This window comes from Theobroma umbraticum, unplaced genomic scaffold, assembly GCF_002168275.2.
Source record: "Theobroma umbraticum cultivar Fairchild unplaced genomic scaffold, ASM216827v3 scaffold_50.0, whole genome shotgun sequence".
Taxonomy (NCBI): domain Eukaryota; kingdom Viridiplantae; phylum Streptophyta; class Magnoliopsida; order Malvales; family Malvaceae; genus Theobroma; species Theobroma umbraticum.
Window position 1 is genome coordinate 2,294,922 of NW_018397261.1, and position 22,798 is coordinate 2,317,719.

A 22,798-nucleotide genomic window follows, 5' to 3' on the forward strand; every position below is an offset into this window, starting at 1 on the left:
AATCCTATGGTGATGGAGATTGTGGTTGACCTGGATGATGATGGTTGTTGTTGCTTAAGGAGCATAATTTTAATTTTTTTTAAAAATTAATTTTGGATGACTTCAGTTATCATCATTTGGAAACTAAAGTCATCTCTTTGATTGGTGGATAAATAGGTTGACTGCTGAAGAATTGGATTCGTTTTTATCCTTTTAGAATCTTTTCTGTTTTGTTTGTTAAAAATCTAAGTGTTACCCTCGATTTTGTAACAAAATATATTTTACTATATAGTAATATAATTACATTTATGAATTGTTCGATATAATTAGGGTATTTTTGGTTAAAATTAAAATAATTAAATTGATTTGACAAATTTAATTAAAATAATTTGATTAATTTGATTTTTTAGTTAAATCAAAAGTAAATGTGATTAAAACAATTAATTTGATTAGATTCAGTTTTGATTTTTTTTAGTTAAATTGAATTAATTGATTTATTATGGCATTGGTCGTAAGCTTTATGTCACGACCCTGTCCCGAGTAATGACTGGCACGAGGACTTGATGGAGGTAATCCACCAAGCCCATGTAAGCCTTATTTCATTATTCATCATATTATCTATCATTGGATCATTAAATGGTTTACATGAACTATACTTAAAATTCGTAACACATTGTGAAAAATGATGTGTCGTTACTTATAACAGTCATTTCATTAACTTAACTATTATTTGCACTATGTGGCTACATCGTCATATGATGGACATTTCATTTATGTCCCATGACACACTTACATCTATACATACAAGGCTATATGGCCAATTAAATGACTTATCTAAGATTGGTTGGAATGACTCTGAGGTGCGAAAGATACTATCGAATGCCTAGGTCATTAAGCCTATCATGTTATGCACATGAATCTCTCGTGCGTTTATATCTCGAGTAGTTTCGACTCTTCAAAACATGAGAGTTTAAAAAAAACATGAGTACTATTACTCAATGAGAGATATAAAGGGAATAAGCAACAATTTTAATGTTTATAAATCATGTACATTTTCTTGAAAACATGCACATTTTTCCTAAACAAAATTGTAATGCATTTAGGCTTCCACATAATAAAACTTACTTATATAACCTTAAACTCACCCATTGGTGTCATTTGTAAGCTCCGGCATCTTACCGAGCTCGTAACTAACATGCACATTCAACAATAGTGAACTATAATGTGCCAAGAGATAGTAAATGGGCAGACTTCTTAGGAGGCTTTTAAATTTTACCTAGCGTATCTCAATATCTCACTCTAAAGTGCGGAATCTTATGCATATGTATCCATTCAGGACCATCCAAGCCTTTCTTATATTTATCTTTTGCATTTATAGCCTTAACTACCATTTACCTTTCTTGGTTTTCTATTTGAATACATAAACCTTAGACAATTGGGTATTACCCATCAAAACATGCATAAACATTACATACATCATTTGAAATTTTATAACAAAATGCATACTTAACTTTCATCATCGTGCATGTATCTCCATTGGTATTATCTACTCCTCCGAGGCTAAATTTGCATTTGGGGTACTTTAATCCTCACTTTAATCAGGTACACCCACCCTTTTTGTACACCAGTGGTATCTTTCAATGCTCCATCGTTGACTACATAATCCTAACGTTATATACAGCCCCACTGTAACCATGCAATGTATCATCAAACATAACAATCACATAACACATAACATATCATTCACATTACATAAAACATAACATCATATCTACATAAATTAGCATCTAATCATCAATCATTTTATCCACATGACTTGTAGCTAAGCTACCATGCCTCTCAGTGCATATCAATTCATAAACCAATCATAACTTAGCATATATTTATATGGCTAAACACATATGTTTACGTGCATAAACATTCTCTTCACTTTGGGTTCACATAACAACATAGATTCAATTCAAAACAGTTTGTACCCATGCACTTTTCTATAAAATCATTTACACAACATTATACTTTTGAAACCTTATTTCATACTTTTCCAAAACTATTTGGATGCAATAGCCACTCACCTAATGGCTGCTTGCACAGTATCTTAGCCATAATGCTTATCACAACAACTATTCAAGCTCTTTAATTACCAGACTTTAAGCTCTAATGCAATCTAGCATTAAACCATCATATAATAATCAATACATATTCAAGTACTCAGCATTTCTCAAGCTCATTTTTACCCGAAATTTTGTTAACACATTCTTGCTACATCTTAGCTCTAACTTAGTTCAATTAAATTGCTAGGAACACAATTCACACAAGCCTTACCTCTTTTCCAGCTTACTCCTTGAGCTTTTTAATGATTTCTAGCACTCCATAAGCATAAAACAGATTCTTTAATTTCCTAGCATTCATAAACATCCATAAATTTCCAGCATTTGTTTACTAAATTGAAATAATTTCTTATATTTCAATTAGCATCTTTAAACCACAATTTATGCCTAACATTCAAGCACTCTAATCTTTACCTTGGTGGCTTAAATTCAGCTAAACAAAACCTCTAGAATTTCTCCAACCAAGGAAAACAGCTAGCTACAACTTAACCAAAGCAAAATTTTCACCCGATCAAACTAGAGCTCATGCACTAAAAGAGCTTGTTCTCACATCATTTATCCATTTTCTAGCCTTAATTTACTAGTTTTTAAAGCTCAAACATTTGGGAAGAAGCTTGGAGAACATTTGGGTAGAAGGAAAACAAGTTGGATTTCGACAACTCAAGGGGCATGAATAACAAAGTGGAATAAAAGAATGAAAGCCTTGTAATAGCCTCCTTTTTACACTTAGGCGTGAATAACAAAGTGGGTAGCCTTGGTTTGTCCACCCAAGTTGGGCTAATTACCCTTTACCCTTTACTTTTTATACTCTATTTACATAATTCACTCTTTATTTTTTTTTCAAGTTAGTCCCTCAAATATTTATTCTTATTTTCAATTTGGTCATCAAACTTTTTTATTTTGAATTTGATCTTCTAATTTTTCTACTTTTAATTTGATCCCTTAATCTTTTCATGCTTTTCAATTTAGTCCCTCTTCCAAAGTTTGTCTAAGACGTACATAACAATTCAAGGATATTACTTGTTATCCTTGGAAACTTAGAATCATAAACTAAGCATATTAAATCATAACCTTGGAAGCTCCAGCTTAAGGATATTGAATATCATCGGTACTAACTTAAAACCACAACACAAGGATATTGGGCATTATCCTTGGTACCATAGATCCAATGATTCTGCCTATTATTCTTGGAAACTTAAAATCACAGTTTCCAAGATTCTACTTATTATCCTTGGAAACTTAACATTATAAACTCAAGAATTTCAAATGCCAAGAACATTTCCACTTTATCTTACATAGATTAATCATCAAACATACCTTTAAACTAATCAAAATACATCTCAAAGCATAATCAATTCCTTGTCAATCCTTTGGACATTTTTAATTAAGCTATGCCCCATTATGGGCTGTTTCTTTTTTAATGCATGCAAACTCTCATCATGTATATATTCATTCATTCATTTTCTATTCATGTCCAATATGCACAAGTCATACTCAATATTAACAAGCTCAAGTGTGCATATGTTTGCATTTCACATCTCATGTTCTAATGACCAGCAACATGCTTGACCTTATTTTATCATGTATATACATTCATATTTGCATATTCACATATGGTCTTTTAATTTCATCCCTTTTGGCATTAAACATTCTTGTGCTTTACAAGTTCTTATCACATGGTTTCTCATGCATTAACTTATGTGCATATGTGGCATCATAACAAATACTTAATAGATTTAACGTATTTAAATCACAATTTGAAATAACAGTTCATGGCATATATGTACATATGAAATCACTCACCAACCATATGTATTTCTATTTACCTAACTCACTAAGCAAACCTTGTTTTTATGCTTGAATTCCTTTACATAGGTGGGGGTGTTTCACTTTATTGCTAATTTCTTGGCCTTAACTTATTACTCACAAATTGATCTTAACTTTTATGTTTATCTATTGAATGGGTTGAATTAATCTTCTTCACATCAGGTTGGAGTTAACTTCTTTGATATAAAGTTGAGAGTTTTCCTCATAATGAAAAATGTGAATAAGTACGCAAAATGTGCGTACAATATTATTATTATTGCAAAAAGAAAAAAGATATGAATAGTAAAATACTAGCTCAACAAGTTTTCAAAACAAAAAAAAAAAAAGAAAAGCAAAAGACTAGCCAATTATATATTCCATAGAGAAGAGTTACTATTGGCAAAGGCATTTAATTGTTCTTGCACTTCAGCATCACATTTTCTCAATGAAGCTATCTTCGATGCATTGTCTTCTAACTCATTTTCCAAGGAAGATTTGTTGAGAAAAGCTTTGGATCTAGATCTACAATCATTAAGGCAATCAGGTTTGAATCTAATGTTACAAGTGTCATTGAAATCCTGTAACATCAGTTGTAATCTTTTTGGTGAAGTTCTCATTAATGGAGCGTGGAAAATCACTAAAGCTCTACCCAACGCCTCTATCATTAAACAAATTATATTTACATTTTTTAAAAAAGAAGTATTCCAAAATTCTCCTTTATATTGAAAATAAGCTCCAAGTACTCCACATACTCTGATGAAACTTGAAAAACTACGAAAGTCAACTTTCCTATTACTCTGTTTACTACGTACTACTTAAGTGCTAGAAGCACTACTGGTATCTCCGTGTTTTGGCATTAAGGAAAAAGAAGCATCAGAGTAGAATGTACAAGTTAATTTATTTAATATACACAAAAAGGTTAGTGGGAATGAATATGATTCTTTGGTGATACAATTGCATAGGATGCAACATGTATTCAAAGAAGTTGCAAAATTGTAAAGTGCCAAATGGTACAACGCAAAGTGACATATGCATATGATACATACAACATAATCTAGTTAGAATGGTTTTAATGAGCAAAAAGAGACTATAAGTGTATATAAGTAAAGTCATAAATATCCTATTGAAAGGGCTCCAATAAGAAGATATTTAGATCATTAGTTCATGGAACTAAAAAAGTGTTTTAAACATTGTTAATGTAACAATAGAGCCATACTAATAAAACCCGGGTCTCATTGGATCTAAATATATTAATATGATAAGATGTTTGGACATCACACAGATAAATTAAAGCAATTAACCACATTGAAGGGCAAAAATGAGTCTTTTTAGAGACATGATTAGTAGATGGATAGGATCCATATATGATGACATAGCAATTGGATTTGTGTTAATGGGAAAATGTTGTAATGAGCCTTGCAACTAATTGGATTGGTTAAGGCTTAGTTCCAATCATGCAATCATATCATTCATATTGAATGATTAGAGGTTTTCATTCATCAATAAGATGTTGATTATTAAGATCATAAATTTATTGAATAAAGCACATCAGATTAATATACCTTGCAAAAGAATTGTAACGGATTACAATTTTGAGAGCCCCATTCATTAAAGCATAATTTTTGAATGTTCCTGGTCGATGTATCATTCAGACTCCATATCGATGATGCTTAGAGACTGGTATATGCTATGCTCCTTACTTGGATGTAAGTAATCGATCTCATAGGTTGAAGTATAGCGATACTTAGAATTAGAATATAAGTGCTTGTTCTTAGAACAAGTTCACTAAATATGACTTAACATGAGAAATACATTTGGTATCTCACTTTAATGTTTATGTAAATATTTCTCATGTTTCAGTTGTGTAAATATTTTTTAGACTTGAGACACTAGGTTGTCTTATATATGGACTACTATATATTTGATCATATCTCTACGGGTCATAACAAGAATGCTAAATTAGGATACAGTTGGTCATAGTATGAAGCATGTGAAGGCAAATGAGTGGTTTAGAGAGAAATCATTACCTTGAGTGATTCGGGTGACATATCCTAATGTTTCTTGGTTAGTATTAGCTTATTGAAGTCCTTGGCCAAGACGACTTTGAGATTATGAAAGAAGTTTCATAAGTCTCTATAAAACTAATGACCTAACTTCAGGAATGAATATGGAGATCAATGAGATTAGACACTGTACCATGCTCTAATTGTCTCTAGGATATGTGATGAGGGAATGAATTACATTGATAGATTGTACACTGAAAGGTTGTTAAAGAACCTTGTGACTTACTTAACAATTGAGTGGCCATGATGCATTGTTAGATTCCAATCTTAGTTTATGGAATTGATTTAATTAATTTATAATGAATATGATTCATTTAATTTAATTAACAAAGGTTATAATTCAATTTCATTGCCAACATCTTAGAAACTTAATAGGTCACACACAATAAATTGCATTATGGATTGAATTGAGAGTGTGACGATTTATGTTGGACTTAAATCATACACTAGGTTTTAATCTCCAAAGGACTTAATTAAAATAATTTAATTAAGTGTTAGGTCAATATTATAAATAATTATAATATTGAAGCCTTAATTGCAAACAAACAAAAGAGGTTAGTTTGATTAAAAGAGTTTAATATATATTGGGCCAATATTATAAATGCTTGTAATATTGAGACCTTAATTGCAATTAAAGTAGTTAATTTGACCTAGGTATAAAAGTTATTTTTAACTACTCCTCATACATATATATATATTTTTGAGTTAGACAAAGTAGTTGTCAGAAAACCTAACAAAGAAAAACCTCTCTAGTTGCTGCCCCTTAAGAGAGAATTCCTTGAGTAGAAATTCTCTTGTGATATAGCCAAAGATTGGGGGGGGAAAAAGGACAAGTTGTTGTTTACTTTGCTAGCACAAGGGATAGTTGAAAGCTCCCACCTTGGTGAAGGTTCAAGTGTAAGTTATGTGTGAGACCATTGGAAGCCAAATGCTTGGGTGACTTTGCTTCTTCCACTTCCATGTGGTGTTCTATGTTTTTCAAAGTGGTTTTTGCCATCGTGCTTGTTACATCACTTGGCTAAGAAAAATTTTTAGACCACTTCCCTTATGTTTTTATTTATATTAAAATCACCAAGGAGATCCATGGTTGACGGCATGATCTATGTCAATTTATTGTTTTCATTTCCATGGCGTATGATATGATCAATTATTTTGTTTTCATGTTGTTCTCAACATATAGAACCCTCACAATTCAGTGGACGGAGCTTTTCGGCTCCAAAGCTTAAACATTCGCATCTAGAGCTTTTCTCTTTGGCCTTTTCTAGTTGGTGCTTTTTAATTTCGATGTACCGCTTGCCTATTCTTTACTTATCCTCAATCATTACTTTACTATTTATCTAGAATTTTCCACCAACCACAACAATTGGTACTTTAGGACCTACACCAATCTTCTTTTCTATCACCTTCGATACGTCCTTTTTATTTATTTGCAACGTTTTTTCTCTTTTTCACAAAGAACCTTTTTACAATTTGTAAACTCAAATAACCTATTTGTGGATCAAAGTAATCATTTAGATGATAATTATAACATGTCAATATACCACTTGATATAAAATGACAAACGACATTTAAATTAAATTAATAATTAATTATAAAAACTTATTTAATTTAAAATAAAAATATAAAGACATATTTGACTCAAAACAAAAATACAAGAACTTGATTAACATAATAAGAAAATAAAAAATTATTTTATCTTTTAAAAAAGAATTTAGAGACTTTTTAAAAGGTTTAAGATCAGCTCACTCACAGAGTAATTGCCTTTGGCACTTGTGAAGGCAGAGAAATGATAAGATTATAAACCACTAGCACTTTAAGATAACGAATGGAGTCTGCAATGACGGTCCACACAATAAATAGTAACAGAATTATACTAGGTAAACGTTTATCCTTGAAAAGGAAGATCAATTATAAATTCCTGAAAGCAATCAATTTTCCTTTTTGCCTTGGAACTTGCCTCCCATCTATTTCAATATTATCCTTGACATCATGGAAGTCTCCTATACACGTCCATGGAACATCTAGTAGATTGCCTTCCTCTTAATGCTTTCCCACAACTCTCTTCTTTCCTCAAAATCTGGAATCCAGCACATCTTGCACACAACTCCAGCATCCTCCATTGTTAACAGAGAGTCAATCAAGTTTTTCGTTTCTTTTTTTTTTTTGAAGCATCCCTCACTTTCAATTGAGCTTTCTTATTCCACCAGTTATGCCTTCTGGATCTACATAAAAACACTTATCAAATTTTCACCTTGCTTCTTACTATTGTCAATCCTGTTGAGTTGGACTTTCAATTTTGGTTACCTTTATTATATGCTAAGGTGGCAATCATATTCTTCAAGTTCAAATGAGTCTTGGATTATTGAGTTGTTGAATTTTTTAAAGTCAATCAAGCTGGGTCTATTTCACTTTTTTCCAAATGCAAATCAGACAAAATTTAATTATTTCTGTTGTAAATTATTAAGAATTCCTGTTTTGTATTTCTTTCCTTCTTCTGATTCCACATAATTCTGAAGCAAAAGCTATGCTACCCATAACACTACCCACTTATTGCCAAGCCAAGATCAACAAAGCTGCCTAAGCTTTCATTCTAAGAAAGTTTTTACTTAAAGAGTCCTTCAACAAGGAGAAAGAAAAGGAAATCTTATTTTCCTTCTCTCCAAACAAAAAGAGGAGAAAGAACAAAAATAAGAAAAGAGGCCAGCTTCTCAAGGAGGGGTGACAAAAGCCACCACCATTAATCTTAGTAGGAAAAAGAAGTTGAGCAAACATTAATATGCTTCATGGGGTTTGTAACATCCTTGCGGCCGGCGTGCTTGACGAATTCTTCAGGGGAAAGAAAGTTGCCATGGCAAACACAAACTATACTCACCTGTCCTTTCACGTATTTGTATAGAAAGCCTTCAATTTTCCTCCCATTGGGACCATCACCAGTAGTAGTTACACTAGGCATTTTTTTCATCACATTCATCCCGTAATCTTGATTGTAACCATTAGAAAGGTTAGCCTTCTTTGTTGGATTCTCAGACTTACTTTCAGCAGGCTTGAGCTTGACAGATTTTTCATCAGATGTTGTCTCAAAAGTGATCGCTGGTTCTGCCTTTATTGGCTTGGAGGTTGATTTGTAGTCACTTGGACCATTAGATGTACCCGAGCCTTCTAGTCCTGCATTCAATTTATGCAATCTAATTTAGATATCATTTAGGTAAAAATATCTAAAGACGGTGAAAAAATAAGTGATACGTGACAAGAAATTAAAAAGGCATGTCGATGCTTCGAAAGCAGGGGAATTTCACTGCCAAGTCCATTCCACAGAATAAGCTACATGAGAACACACATGCTATAAAGATGTAACTTGAATCAGCATTTTACTGATGGTGATCAGACTAAAAAGGACAAGGACAACATATATCTGAAGGGACAAGAAGTAATACATAACTATTATTCATGTGAAAACCTTGTTTTGTAGGTTCCATCTGAATCTAAGAAGACTGAACTGTTGATTGCTACCTTTTGGCCACCTGTCACCATGAGAGGCTTACATATAGATTCAATTCTCTCATAATAGAGCTCTTAAATTATATTTGCAAGGACAGGCAATGAAGATTCTCTTCTTTCTCATCCAGTATTTGCTTTATTTGTCTGCCATATTTCAGCAATTTTGCTAATGCACTGATGGCAGTACTTCACCTCTATATGTGGACATAATGTGCTTTTTTGAATTTTAAAACCATATCTTAAGATGGAGTCCAGAAAAACAACAAGAGAACATCATAAGAAAAGAAAATAGAAATGTTCAAAGAACAATTACGAAGAGGAAAGAAAGCTCTAAACCAGGAATTATGCAATTATGAAGAGAAATCAAGACTTCTGCCTTAGGTGTACAGGAGCATTATCTGTAATACAAGGTAGAGGTGTAAAAAAACAGTGCAGCATGTATACAGGATTAGGAGGAAATGACAAAAAAGCAAGCACCATTAAGGTCTATAAACTTTTATGGTATGTCAAATTGATCATACTGGCAAAGAATTGGGGTTCAAATGTTTAGGAAAGTAAATACATCAGAGACCTAGAGACGGTTCATAAGCATTGTAGATAGAAATTTCTTAAATCGTCCATTTCTGCTTTAAGGATTTCATTACCATCACTTCTGAATCAATCAATGTGTTCTAAGAAAATGACCCAAAATGATTCATAACTTTAATGAATACATACTCTCATCTGAAACAAAGTGTTTGTCCAATTCATAGTACATGTTACAACACCTAGAATTCTATTCAAAACGCCTGAGACCATGCAATTGTAGAAAACTTTCACCCCCTATTATGTGAATATCACATGAGATACTTGCAAAGCTTAGGCAATTTCGATTTTAGGATCGGACCACGAATATAATGTATTTATTCTCTTTCACCAACATGTGATAGGGTTTAAATGATCTATTACATATTACCATTTTCTGTTTCTGTAGATACATGATATAAACCTTAAGACTTCTTTCTTATAATTTTTCGGCTTTTAGAAGAATTCAACATCTGATTTCATCAATTGTACTCTTTAATGTCATTAAGATGAAGATTCTTTGCTCATTCTTTTTATGATCAATGCATTGTTAGATTCAGATTCTTTCTTGTATTTTGTTGGCTTGCATATAAACTTAAGATCAGAGTCAAACATTTCTTCCGTTTGCCACTAAAAGGATTTAGAGTCTTACATCATCTTGCATGTCAATGCACAGAAATTCCCTCGAGGTTCATTAAAAGTTTCCTTTTAGTTTTATGTCCCAAACATGCAGGAAAACAGTGAATTTGTCAAGTGCATAACAAAAAAGAAACCAAGTATTATTTCATAAATTTTTAAAGTACTGATTGTTGCCTATCTTAGTTATATTGTATTTAATTTTGGCTAAAACAAACAGTTGCCTACTCATTTCTTATCAGCTATCTGCTCAAACAAAATTCAAAAGGAAGGTAATACATATATTTTGGCTAAAAAATCTATATAAATTGATCAAAATAAGAAATGAAATTTCAAAATTATTTAGCCAAAAGGAAATTGCCAACCATTATTAGAGGTCAAATTTCTCTACATGTAACAAAAGAACCAAGCAACTCAAGTCTCCAAACAGCTAGAATCCCACAGTAATCCAACATTACAATTTCCAAGCCTATAAAATGCCAGAATTATAGCATACAAAATAAAAACCATCATCACCACTAACTCCTAGAAAATAAGAAAAATTAAAATAAAATAAAATAAGAAGGAGAGGGGAAGGAGGATATATTACCTTCCAATTTTCTGAAACCTTCCTTTATCTTATCAATGGCCCTATTGAGTGCAGGACTTTTAGCTGCAGAAGCTGCTGCCCAAGAAGGAATTTTAGAAGGTGAAGATGGTGGTCCCTCTATTACCAAGTTGTCTTTCTCACTGGCTTTCTTGGCATTCCTCTGCTTCTCTACAACCCTTTTCTTGGCCTCAACTCTCCTCATTATCCTTAGCTCCTTCACATTCACCGGCCTCTTACTCCTTTCTACTTGTGCAGGCAATGAACAAGACCTTGCCAATGAAAGAAAACTTTTTGGCAATGACTTTTGGAACTCACTAGAACTTTTATTAAGGGTTACCACTCCGGCTATGGAAGATGATCTAGTTAAAGGCTTTTCTTTGGTGTTGCCACAGTAAATTCCTCCAAGTGAGAGCCTAAGATTGAGGTCTAGTTCTGGGGGTCTCTTGTTGGGGTTGGATTGGGTTTGTTTCAGACTAATTTGGTCAGGTGAAAATCTTTGAAGAAAGTTCCTTGGTTGTTGTTTGTCTTGAAATGAAAAGTTGGTATGATCAGCCTTGTCTCGTATTACTTTTGCTTCTCCCATTAGACAAAGTTAAAGAACTGAACTTGAAATAAATACTCTCGGTTCCACCTTCTGTTAAAAGGAAACAGAAAAAAGAAAAAGGAAAAGAAATAATCAGTGAAAAGATAGATTCATAAATTTCAACAGAAAGGCCAAAATCAAAAGGTGAAAGACTGATAATTTAAGAGGAACCAACTAAAAGCTAACAAGATGAATACTAAAAGGGTAAGCCATTAAACTAGAGTAAAATTGACAAAGAAAAGCAGGCTGAAATATCAGTAGAAATGAGCATACAAAGCTGAAAAGCTATACAGCAGCTGAAAACAATAACAATATAAAAAAGGAGAAAGAGATAATGAGAGAAACAGTAAGAAAGGTGGCAAACCCAGACGAGCTTACATGGGAATGTGAGTGATGAAAATGCAGCAACTGCTGAATGCGACTGAGTATGGAAGTGTTGATTGGAGAGAGAGAGAGAGATTGAATTGAGAAGAAAGAGCTGAGTGGTTGTTTTCTTGGATAACCAAATGGGGAGCACTTTTGTTGTGATTATTATATAGATAAATACAGAGGACAGCACAGCTCAGAGAGACCACACGTGGTAATCAGTGGAGAGAGAGGAAGGAAAAGGATGATGTCAAGTACCGTTACTCTTCCCTCTGCATCTGTCTCTTTTCTCTTTCTCTGTCTCTCAGTTTTGCAAGCACCACCAACTCTCGCTCCAAAAGGAACTCCCAGCAAAACACTTGCTCTGAACCTCCCTCATTGTCTGGGGTTTGTTTGTAATTTCAACCACAACTCTAGGACAATTCAAGTCAAAGTACTACTAATGCTTATGATTTCAAAAGCATGAGAACACGTGTCAAAAGCATGCCACACCTTGTAATGCACCAAAAGTACAATAGGTTGGGTTTGGCTGCTTCTCTACTATGGTATCCTAAGCAGCTATGGTGGTACACCTATGCATTTTTGCCGTGTAGGCATCATTCAATAACTTGGAAGCCCGTTATAAGGGGACCATTAGTCTATCATCTGTGCGATACGTCCAAAATGGGAAATTTTTTTTAATTGAGTTTAAAATATTTTATAAAATAAATATGTAATAATAATTATATTATTATATTTAATTATTGATATATATTGATATATACAAAAAAATATAATTGTTGTTGTTATAGTTATCATTGTGATATTTGTGGTGATACTTTCATATAAAAACACACTTTTAAATAACCTCATCATAAAAGAAAATTTTAAATAAAATCTTCAAAATGTAGTAACTCAATCTCTCTTAAAATTCTATATTTAGCTAGTTAATGTGCACCACTTTTCATTAGTTACATTTAACACTGAAAATTAGAATATATATAGTAACTCACTCTCTCAAAACTTCTTATGCCCATTTATTTTGTATGTTTGAAGAAAAAAAAACTCTCTCAAAATTCTATTTTTAGTTAGCGGATATGCACCACTTTACATTAGTTACATTTTATATTTAAAAAATAGAATATGTAGTAATCCAAACTCTCCCCAAACCTTATTTTTAGTTAATTAATATACAACCCTTTACATTAATTACATTTAACGTTGAAAAATGATATGAGAGTAATAAATAATGAAATAAAAAAATTATTTTTAAAAAATACTCACATATAAAATGTTAAAAAAAGAATTTAGAACTGAAAGGAAAAAAATCTAATTCAAATCCAATCTCAAACCTCAAGCTGACGTCCAAAAACCCAACAAATCACAAACCAATCCTGTTAGACCTTAAGCGCACACCCCAACTATCACATGTTAAACCAAGAACTCGGTGAAGTGTTAAAGCCAAAAACCTTTTGGAACTTTCTTTAAATATAACAAACCCTTTTTGTCGTAATTTTCAATTCCCAATCTACTGTAAAAAGCTTACTTAAGATTATTTATTAGTTTAAATAGAGTGCCCACATGCATGTAAGTGTTTTTTTTTTTATATAGTCAAGTTGATTTAGTGATCTAAAATGCATGTATGTGTTTTATTTTTTTCATAGTCAAATTGATTTAGTAATCTGAAATTATATAATCAATTATGTGCTTGTTTGTTAATGATGAAACAAAAGAGTGTAACTGTACAAAATATATTACTCCTTTTTACAACTCATTTTTCCCTTAACTTTTTTCTCTTGTTTGTATTCATAAATTTTAAATGATGAGATAGACTTGAAATGGGATATTTTAATAATGTCAAATTTTATATGTGTTTAAGAAAAAATATATTTTTTAGCCGTTAAAAACACTCATTTTGAAAATTTTATGAGATTGGCGTAACTTTATATGCTGCTATCATAAAAAAGAAAAAGCTAACATGAAAGTAAGCAAGCTCATGTTTCGATTTAATTGATTTTCATTTATTTGGTTATTAAGAATTTTTTTTATTGTTAATAAATTTATCAAATGAAATTGATAGAGCAATTAGCCTTGTCAAATGGTTAAATCAATATAAATATCATTTCACCTAAAAGTGAAACTCTCATAAAGTAATTAACTTTTGAATTTGAGTTTTATTTCAGTCTTTTAAAATGTTAAAACTTTGAATGCTATTAATAATTGTAATAAACTTTATGTAAATGTGGTTAGATTTAAATTGAATGCTGGAATAGGGTGACAAAAATATGGATGGACAAAAAAAGAGAAAGAAAATGTTTAATTGAAACAACATGAGATTTGTAATTGAAAGGTGGTCATTGTGATCGCAGGGGAGCGTGAAGATGACGCATAGGGGGAGGGAGTGGCAATGACCAGTGACATTATCCTTACCCCTTTTCGTTACAATAATATTGGGTAGATAGATTTATTTAGATGGAGCCAAGTGTCAAGCAAGGAAGCCCTTTGTGGCTTCCTCTAAATGTAGTTATAGATGTCGTTTCTCTCTCTACAATTACACAAATTTACCATTTCTCAAAGGTGCTGCTTGTGTTTTGTTTTCTCAAATAAGATCTCGTATTAAAGTATTTCTATGGGTGGTAATTTTTTTTGCAGCTTTTAAAACTTTTTTAAAGACAAATTTGATATTTATATGATTGTTTATTTCATAAATCTTGTTGTTCTATTCTCAATATTCGTATATAAAATTTTTAAATTAAGATTTGGTCCTTAATTACTAAAATATTTTTTTGAAAATTATAATTAACCAGTCACATGGATCAAAAATTATAAAAAAAAAGATAAAATGCTTAAATAAGATTCTAAACTCATAAATTAATTTAAATAAGTTTTTGCTCTTTATTATGTATAATCAAGTCTATATATTTTTATTTTTGATCAAATAAGCATTTATCACTAATGATTAAGCAATTGTTATTTGTTAAAATGTCACTTGTCATTTTATATCCACCTAAGACTGACTTGATATTGATGTGGAGGGTAAAAAAATCATATGATCATGTTATTGTGACAAATTAATATGTTACAATATCATCAATTATAATACATTAACACACTGTATCAATATCAATTACAATATATTAGTATGTCACATCAACATCTTATAATATAAAATAATAATAGATATTTTAAAGATAATAAAAGTATAAAAATTTATTTAAATATTCACGAATAATTTAAAAACTTTTTTACACAATGTAAATAGTAGATTTTGATTACTATTCATTCTCTGAAAGAATTATTTTACAACATAGTGCTATACAAAAAATGACGAGAACAAGTGAATTACTACTACTCGCATAACCACTAGAACAAGTGAAGTATTACTTCATGCAAAAGAACTATAACAAGTACTTCACTCAGAACAATTATTTCACACAGAATAACTAATTCATACGTATAACAATGAAAGTAACCTAAAATAAGTGGCAAAGTTCATAAGTTACTTTCATATTGAGATGTTTTAGAGAGTTTGGCTTGGTGGCTTAAATATGAAAATAGTTAAGAGGTCTTTCTCTTAACCTTTTCCTCAAATACTAGTGTTTCACCATTCTACCTTGTTCTCGTATACTTATTCATGCATAGCTACTTCTTTTCTACTTTTTCACGTATACATCTTTTTTATTACTTTTTATTCAAGAATAAGTCTTATTACATCCAATTATAGTAACGGTTACTCACATTAAAGCGTTTTATAATAATGTCATTCATTAGACGCATTAAAACCTATTCTTAAGTAACTGTTACTTTTAACATTTTATCTAGAGCCTCACAATTCATTTAGAAAGGTTGTGCCCCAGAAAGCTAACACATTTTGCTCTAGAGCTTCTCATTCTAAATTATCTCTCTAATTTTCTTTTACCTGTCATGACACTCAGTACTTCAAGAACTATTTCGATCTTCCTCTCTGTCACCTCTGGTGCATCTTTTTACTTTTTTGCAACGCTTCCTCTTCCTATCACAAGAACCTTTTTTACACTTTGGCAACTCCACTAGGGATGAATGATTGCATTAGGTAAAAGTTTACTAAGAAAAACTGTGTTACTGGAAGAGATGGACAGTTCCAATATCAGTTATGGAATGTGTAGGCTTGCATCGATTATTCCACAAGAAGATGGAAGTAGGAGAATTACTGATTGAGAATAATCGAGTCTAGAACAACCGACTTCCCCGCTCATGTGCGATATTTCTATGACTTTAACTCTTCATTGTTTTATGAATTACAATTTAACATTAAAAAAATATCATACTCAGTCGCAATCTTTATCGCTTATATTTTGGTTGTAATTATATTATACTATTAGTCACAAGCTTTATCGCTATTTCTTTGACCATAGTTCATCACTCTTACTTTTCCTGCAAGCTTTATCACTCATATTTTGGCTACAAGGATTTTTTTTTTATTGGTAACAAGCTTTATCGCTCATTCTTTGACCATAATTTATTATTCATATTCCAATTGCTAGCTTTATCGCTTATAATTTGATTGTATAATGTTATGCTATTGGCCACAAGCTTTATTGCTTATTACTTGGTTTTAACCTATTACTCACAAATTGGCTGCAACTTTTATGCTTACTTATTTAAAGAGTTGAATTAATCTCTTTTATATCTGGTTAGGGTTAATCTCCTTGATGTAAAGTTGAGAGTTCTCTTTGGCCACGTACAATGTGAAATATGAATAACTATGCAATAGGCTTATAACATTATTATTATTATTATTATTGCAAAAAGAAAAAGAGATACAATATAGTAATAGTAAAGTACTAGCTTAAATAAGTTTTCAAAAGACTAACCAATTAAATATTTCATAAAGAAAAGCTACTGTTGACAAAGATATCTAATTATTCTTGTACTTCAGCTTCACGCTTTTTTATTGAAGCTATGTTTGTTGCAATGTCTTCTAACTCTTTTTCCAAGGAAAACTTATTGAGAAAAGCTTTGGCTCTAGATCTATAATCATTAAGGCATTCAAGTTTGAATCTTATATTACAAGCGTCGTCAAAATCTTGTAACTTCAGTTGCAATTTCTTTGGTGAAGTATTCATTAACGGAGTAAGGGAAATTATTAAAGCTTTACCCAACACCTCTATTGTTAAACAAATGACATCCATGTTCTTCAAAAGGGGATACTCCAAAATTTTCCTTTTATACCAAAAATATGCTCCAAGAATTCCACGTACTCTGATGAAATTTGAAAATCATGGAAGTCAACTTTCCTACCACTCTGTTCAGTATGCACTACTTGAGTACTAGAAACGCTATTGGTATTTTTGTGTGTTGGCACTAGGGAGGAAGAAGCATGAAAATTAATCAGAGTAACTCTAGCATCATCAGTAACAACTCCAACATCATGAACAACTTCAATATTCAAAGTTGCTTTGACATTATCGATGACAACATTAGGAATAGCTCTAGCATCAACTCCAACATGAAGAACAACCTCAACAATAGGAATAACCTTAGTTTTAGGAATAACCTTAGTATTAGGAATACCCTTATCTTGAGTAGCCTATGGTTCAAGAATAATCTCAATTTCAAAAAAAAAAATGAAACAACATCAACTAAAGTAACATTTTAATATTTTTCCGACCTGGTTTATATTGGAACTTTGAATGTGAGAGGGCAATAGAATATCCAAATCAATAGAATCATCAAAAAGATCTGTCAATACATTTGGTATTATAAAAGAAGTAATAACACCCTCAACTTTAGCTTCAACAACATCAATAGACTCGTCATCTGTTTCATCATTACTTTTAGAGTCATATGATTCTTCTTCAGTCTTGGCTTCAAAAGTCTCTTCCTCTTTAACCAAGTTAAGTTTTAATCTCGTAGTTTTTTCTCTCTACGAAAAAACTATATAATGAGGAAATGAATTTAAAAAAAATAAAAGAAGAAGTAAAGGATGAACTTACTTTTCGATACACGTATTTTGTTAGTTGAGTAAGAGCATGAAGAGCATCATCATCTTCTTCATTTACATTTCTTATCTTTTCACAAGAAATCAAACGCAAAGATACATTGATGTTACTTACAGGAGGAATGTAAAAACAAGCTATGAGATTAGCTGAAAGCATAATAAAAGATCTCCATTCTTCAAGATACTTCCACCAAGAAGCAAACCAGCTAGAAGTGTAGATACCAACTCTATCAAAATGAAATTGAAGTCCTACCATAAGAAATGTAGAAATACAAGAAGAAAAACTGATAGATGAAGAAGAGTCAGGTGAAGCTGGTTGGTCAAACCCAAATTGGCGTACCACTCTATAAGGAGAATATACCTCGATAGAAAGAAAATCTTTATCTCCACCTAAACTGGAACTCTCAATCATAGAAGGCAATTGAGAACTGTAAATCCATATATAAAAGTTAATATCTTGTGAATTCATTCTTCCAGATTATAGAGGGTGGCGATCATAATAAATTCTAGAATTATCGAATCCATTTATAGGCTGCACATAAGGTCTAAGATTAAATTTTTTTGTCGCATCCAACATTTCAAGAACATTATCTTTCGAGAGTTGATCATGCCACACCCAAGCTTTGTAGTTGTTCATAGATAAAGGGTTATTTACAGAAAAAGATGCAAAAGGATATGCATTAGTCATAGAAGTGCAAATACCAAATCTTTTCCATAGGTACATTTGAATGAAGGAGGCATCCACATAAGTTAAAACTTTGTAATGCCCAATTGACTCAACAATTTTGAGTTGGTACAAGTTTAGTCTCTTATATAGAGATCCTAAATATAGTAAAGTAGGAGAAAAATGTATTCCCTTAACAATTTTTATTGCTAAAGGAATAACTCTTGAAGGAATACCATTATCTGGACACCTTAGGAGTATATGCGATGCCAACCAAAAGATTATTAAAGCCATTAGCTCGTGCTAATGGTCTGGGTACATAGGAAGACCAATTTCAATTCCTTTAGTACTGAACTTTTTATGAAAAACCTACCTAATTGGAGAATGATGCAACCTTTGTAGTTTTAGTTAGACTTTTGAGTAGATCAAAGAAAAAAATCTCAAATACATATCTTTTTTTAGAAAGCTTGATAGAGTGAAAAACATGCTTCTCCATGTAAGGAAGTTTCAAGAGAACACACGCATCTTTCAGAGTAAAAGTAATTCCCCTCATGCTGTAATCATAGTATGACAAAAAGGTGCTCTACCTTGCAAGAATAACATGCCATACATCCATCTTTTTCTTTCTACGAGTATTGAGCTTAGAGGTGACACGAATAGCATCATGTATTCCAGTAGATGAGAGAAGTTTAACATAAGTAGGATTCTTCAACGCCTTATTTACCCATTCATTTTAGCTAAAAACAAATTGAGAATTAGAACTTAGCTTAGTAGCAAAAAGTGAAAACTCACCACGCTCAAACCTGAACTTCAGAATGGATAGTCTTGGAATATCATTTCTTTTATGAGGAAGTGCTTTTGAGCATAGACAATTCAAATCCTATCTAACAGTCTATAGAAGGATATTCATCAACTTGTCTACCACAGACTTCTTCTCAAAAATGATATTCTCTTTTTTCTTTAATAATTTCATCTTCTTAGTTTTTAGGGACAGGAGGAACTTCACTACTTTTTCCTATTTTAATGTTTTTGGGAGGAATTATTTCGGAATCATTATTCTTCCTTTTATGTGTTCTGATATTTTTTCCTTATTATGGATCTTTAGAGGGAAACATGTCTTAGGTATAGAAGAAGATGGAAAAAGAAACTTACAAACATGATCATAAAAAAAAAATACATATTTGTAATAATTTTATTTATTTATGAAGCGTTAAAAAAATATAAAAACACCAACAAAATAAAATAACAAAATATTCATAACAAGACAACAAAATAGATTTTATTGTTATTATTATATATAATAAAAAAATAATAATAAATAAATAAATAATACAATATTAGAAAAAAAAAAAAAGAGAGCTCGCGGTTACCGTAAGCTCCAATTAAAAGAACACCATGGCATGTGCCATGAGCTCCACTTAAAAACGCTCGCACCAAAAATGTGAGCTCCATTTAAAAGAGCTTACGGCTCCTAAAATAGAAATGCTTATGGAGTACTACAAGCTTTAATATTAGAAAAAACATCAATTAAGCAAAAATCATCAAAGCTTTAGTGTTTTGAAAACTCTAGTGTACGCCCTATGAAACTCTAGTGTAGACCAACCTTTTTTTCGTCTTTCTGCACTTTAGGTTACCTAGCTAAATCTTCTTTATCTTTCTCTTCTGTTATGTATTAAAAGGCTCCAATCAAAAGATGCTTAAGGCTCTTTTATTTTTCTCTTCCCTCATATGTCAAAAGGTTCCCATCAAAAGATATACATACAAATATTTTCTTAATAGCTTTTATTTGATACACATTACTTTTGGGTTCAATATCCTTGAGTTAGATATATGAAAAAAAAATATAAACTACTCAACACGATTAAGATTTATAGAAAATCCTTGATCTAAAGCCTTACTTTATATTTAAAATCAAACAATTTGTTTATTTGCAAGTCTCTTTCAATCAAAAAACCTCATCTCATGTACAAAAATTTCTTTTCTTATATTTTAATTTAAAAAATTTCATGAATGGGGCAACAAGCAAGAAAAATATAAATTTTTCTAAAAAAAAATACAAGTAACAAATTACTAGGAGACGAAAAATTCAAGTAAGAAATTTCAATGAGAAGAAAAGAAAACTTGCTAAAAAAAAGATTCGATGAACTGACCTTGCTCTAAATTTTCTTTTGCTTGGAATTTTTTTTTCTTTTCATCAAAATGAAGAAAATTATTCATAATAACTTCATATTTATAAGCCACATAGAATCAAGGTTTTTATGAAAAAGACTAACTTTCCTTTTATGATTTGTATCTTAAAAATATTTTTGCATATGAAAAATATATTATTACATAATCAAACAAATATTACACAAGGTATTTACATTATACTTTACATAAGATAATAACATGTTACTAGCTAAGACATTACTAGGTAAAGTGTCATTACCTAAGGCATTACAGACAAAGGTGTTACTGCATATTGCTTAAGGTGTTACAGTATAATGTGTTATAGTACAAAATAAAACTTTTCTCTAAATTAATACATAAGAATTATTTTTAAGAAAAAAAATTCTTATATAGGGAGAAAAATATAGATAGTAAATTTTGATTACTATTTATTCTCTTAAAGAATTATTTAACAACGTAGTGTTATACAAAGAATAATGAGAACAAGTGAAGCACTACTTCACACAGAACCATTAGAGCAAGTGAAGTACAATTTCAGGTGAAACACTTTTTGACGTAGAATAACTACAACAAATGAAGTACTACTTCATGAAAATAACTATTTCGCACAGAATAATCACTTCACATGGATAGTAATGATAGCAACTCGATATAAGTAACAAAGTTTAAGGTTACTTTCATCTTGAGATATTCCGGAGAGTTTGACTTTGTGGTTCAAATGTAAAGGTAATTAAAAGGTCTTCTTCTTAATCTTTTTCTGCAGAATAAATATTTTACCCTCCTACCTTAATCTCGTATACCTTTTCACGTATAGTTAGTTTTCTTGTATTTTTTCAAATATATTTCTTCCCTATTACCTTTTACTTAAACAAGTCTTATTAAACCAATTACAATAACGATTACTCACATTAAAACTCTTTATAATAATATCATTCATTAAGCGCATTAAAACTTATTTTTGAATATTTATCACTTTTAGTACTATATATAAAACCTCATAATTTATTTAGAAAGATTTTACTCATGGAGCTAACACATTCTCTTTTAAAGCTTCTCTTTCTTAATTATTTATTTAATTCTTTTTTTATTTTCTTCAACTTAACCTAACGTTTTTCGTCGCTTTCAACATATGTTTTTACTGATTTACAATGTTTTCTTTCCTTGTCACAAAAACCCCTTTACTCATATTACAACAAAAAAATAATAGTGGACTTAAATACGGGAATTATATATGTTTTACTTAAGAAATCAAATGAGAGCATCCACATTTTCGATGTGGCGAACGACACCAGAAAGCAGCCAATAAAGTTAATGCGCCGTTAAGTTCGACGCTTACGGCGATCCTTTGAAAAACCGTCGCGAGGAAACGGAAAAACAGAAAAAGAAAAAAAACAAGAGTGAAAGTAGGAAACGTTAGAGGGCACTGTAGGGGACCGAAAAAGGAGCCCAAGTTGCAGAGTCTACAAATATAGGAAGTACGGACGTAAAGAAAGACGCCACGTGTAATGGAACTGCTCGAGAAGTACACGTGGAGAACAGATAAGAGGTTAAAACAGCTGAGGCAAGTTTGTCAAGTTGCATGCAAACGTGTCGGACCAGCGGCCGCGAATTGATGACATCATCCAGCTGTCTCCCAAACTGGCTGCTGTCAGAAAGAGTGGGGGAAAAGTTTTTGTTGCTATATCCACGCGCGGATTATGTCACCTAACAACAAATCTCTGCCGACCAGCCTTTTTGCTTTCTTATTTTTAGTATAGCTAGAGTGGCCGCCCGCTTCGCGTGGGTATTGATTTTTTTATTAAAAGTAATTTTAG

The 22,798-nt window shown here is 31.4% G+C and overlaps 1 protein-coding gene across 2 annotated transcripts; it reads right to left on the bottom strand.

The window, feature by feature from the left end:
• Window positions 1-8,465: 8,465 nt before the first annotated feature.
• Window positions 8,466-12,586, bottom strand: LOC110418418 (ninja-family protein AFP3-like). Of its 2 annotated transcripts, none has more exons than XM_089783860.1 (3): window positions 12,451-12,586; window positions 11,244-11,877; window positions 8,466-9,121 (listed from the first exon to the last, which is right to left on the bottom strand). In XM_089783860.1, exons 2-3 carry the CDS (start codon window positions 11,824-11,826, stop codon window positions 8,700-8,702), a joined length of 1,005 nt encoding a protein of 334 aa, XP_089639986.1. In that variant the 5' UTR covers window positions 11,827-11,877; window positions 12,451-12,586; the 3' UTR covers window positions 8,466-8,699. The 2 variants fall into 2 exon arrangements, with proteins under 2 accessions (XP_089639986.1, XP_089639985.1); XM_089783859.1 differs by lacking the exon at window positions 12,451-12,586 and adding an exon at window positions 12,205-12,441.
• Between the last annotated feature and the right edge of the window lie 10,212 nt (window positions 12,587-22,798).

Coding starts and splice junctions, on each gene's coding strand:
- LOC110418418 (XM_089783860.1), bottom strand. CDS start 11,826: ATGGGAGAAGCAAAAGTAATACGAGACAAGGCTGATCATACCAACTTT. Junction 9,122..11,243: donor AGGTTTCAGAAAATTGGAAG/GTAATATATCCT, acceptor AATTGAATGCAG/GACTAGAAGGCTCGGGTACA.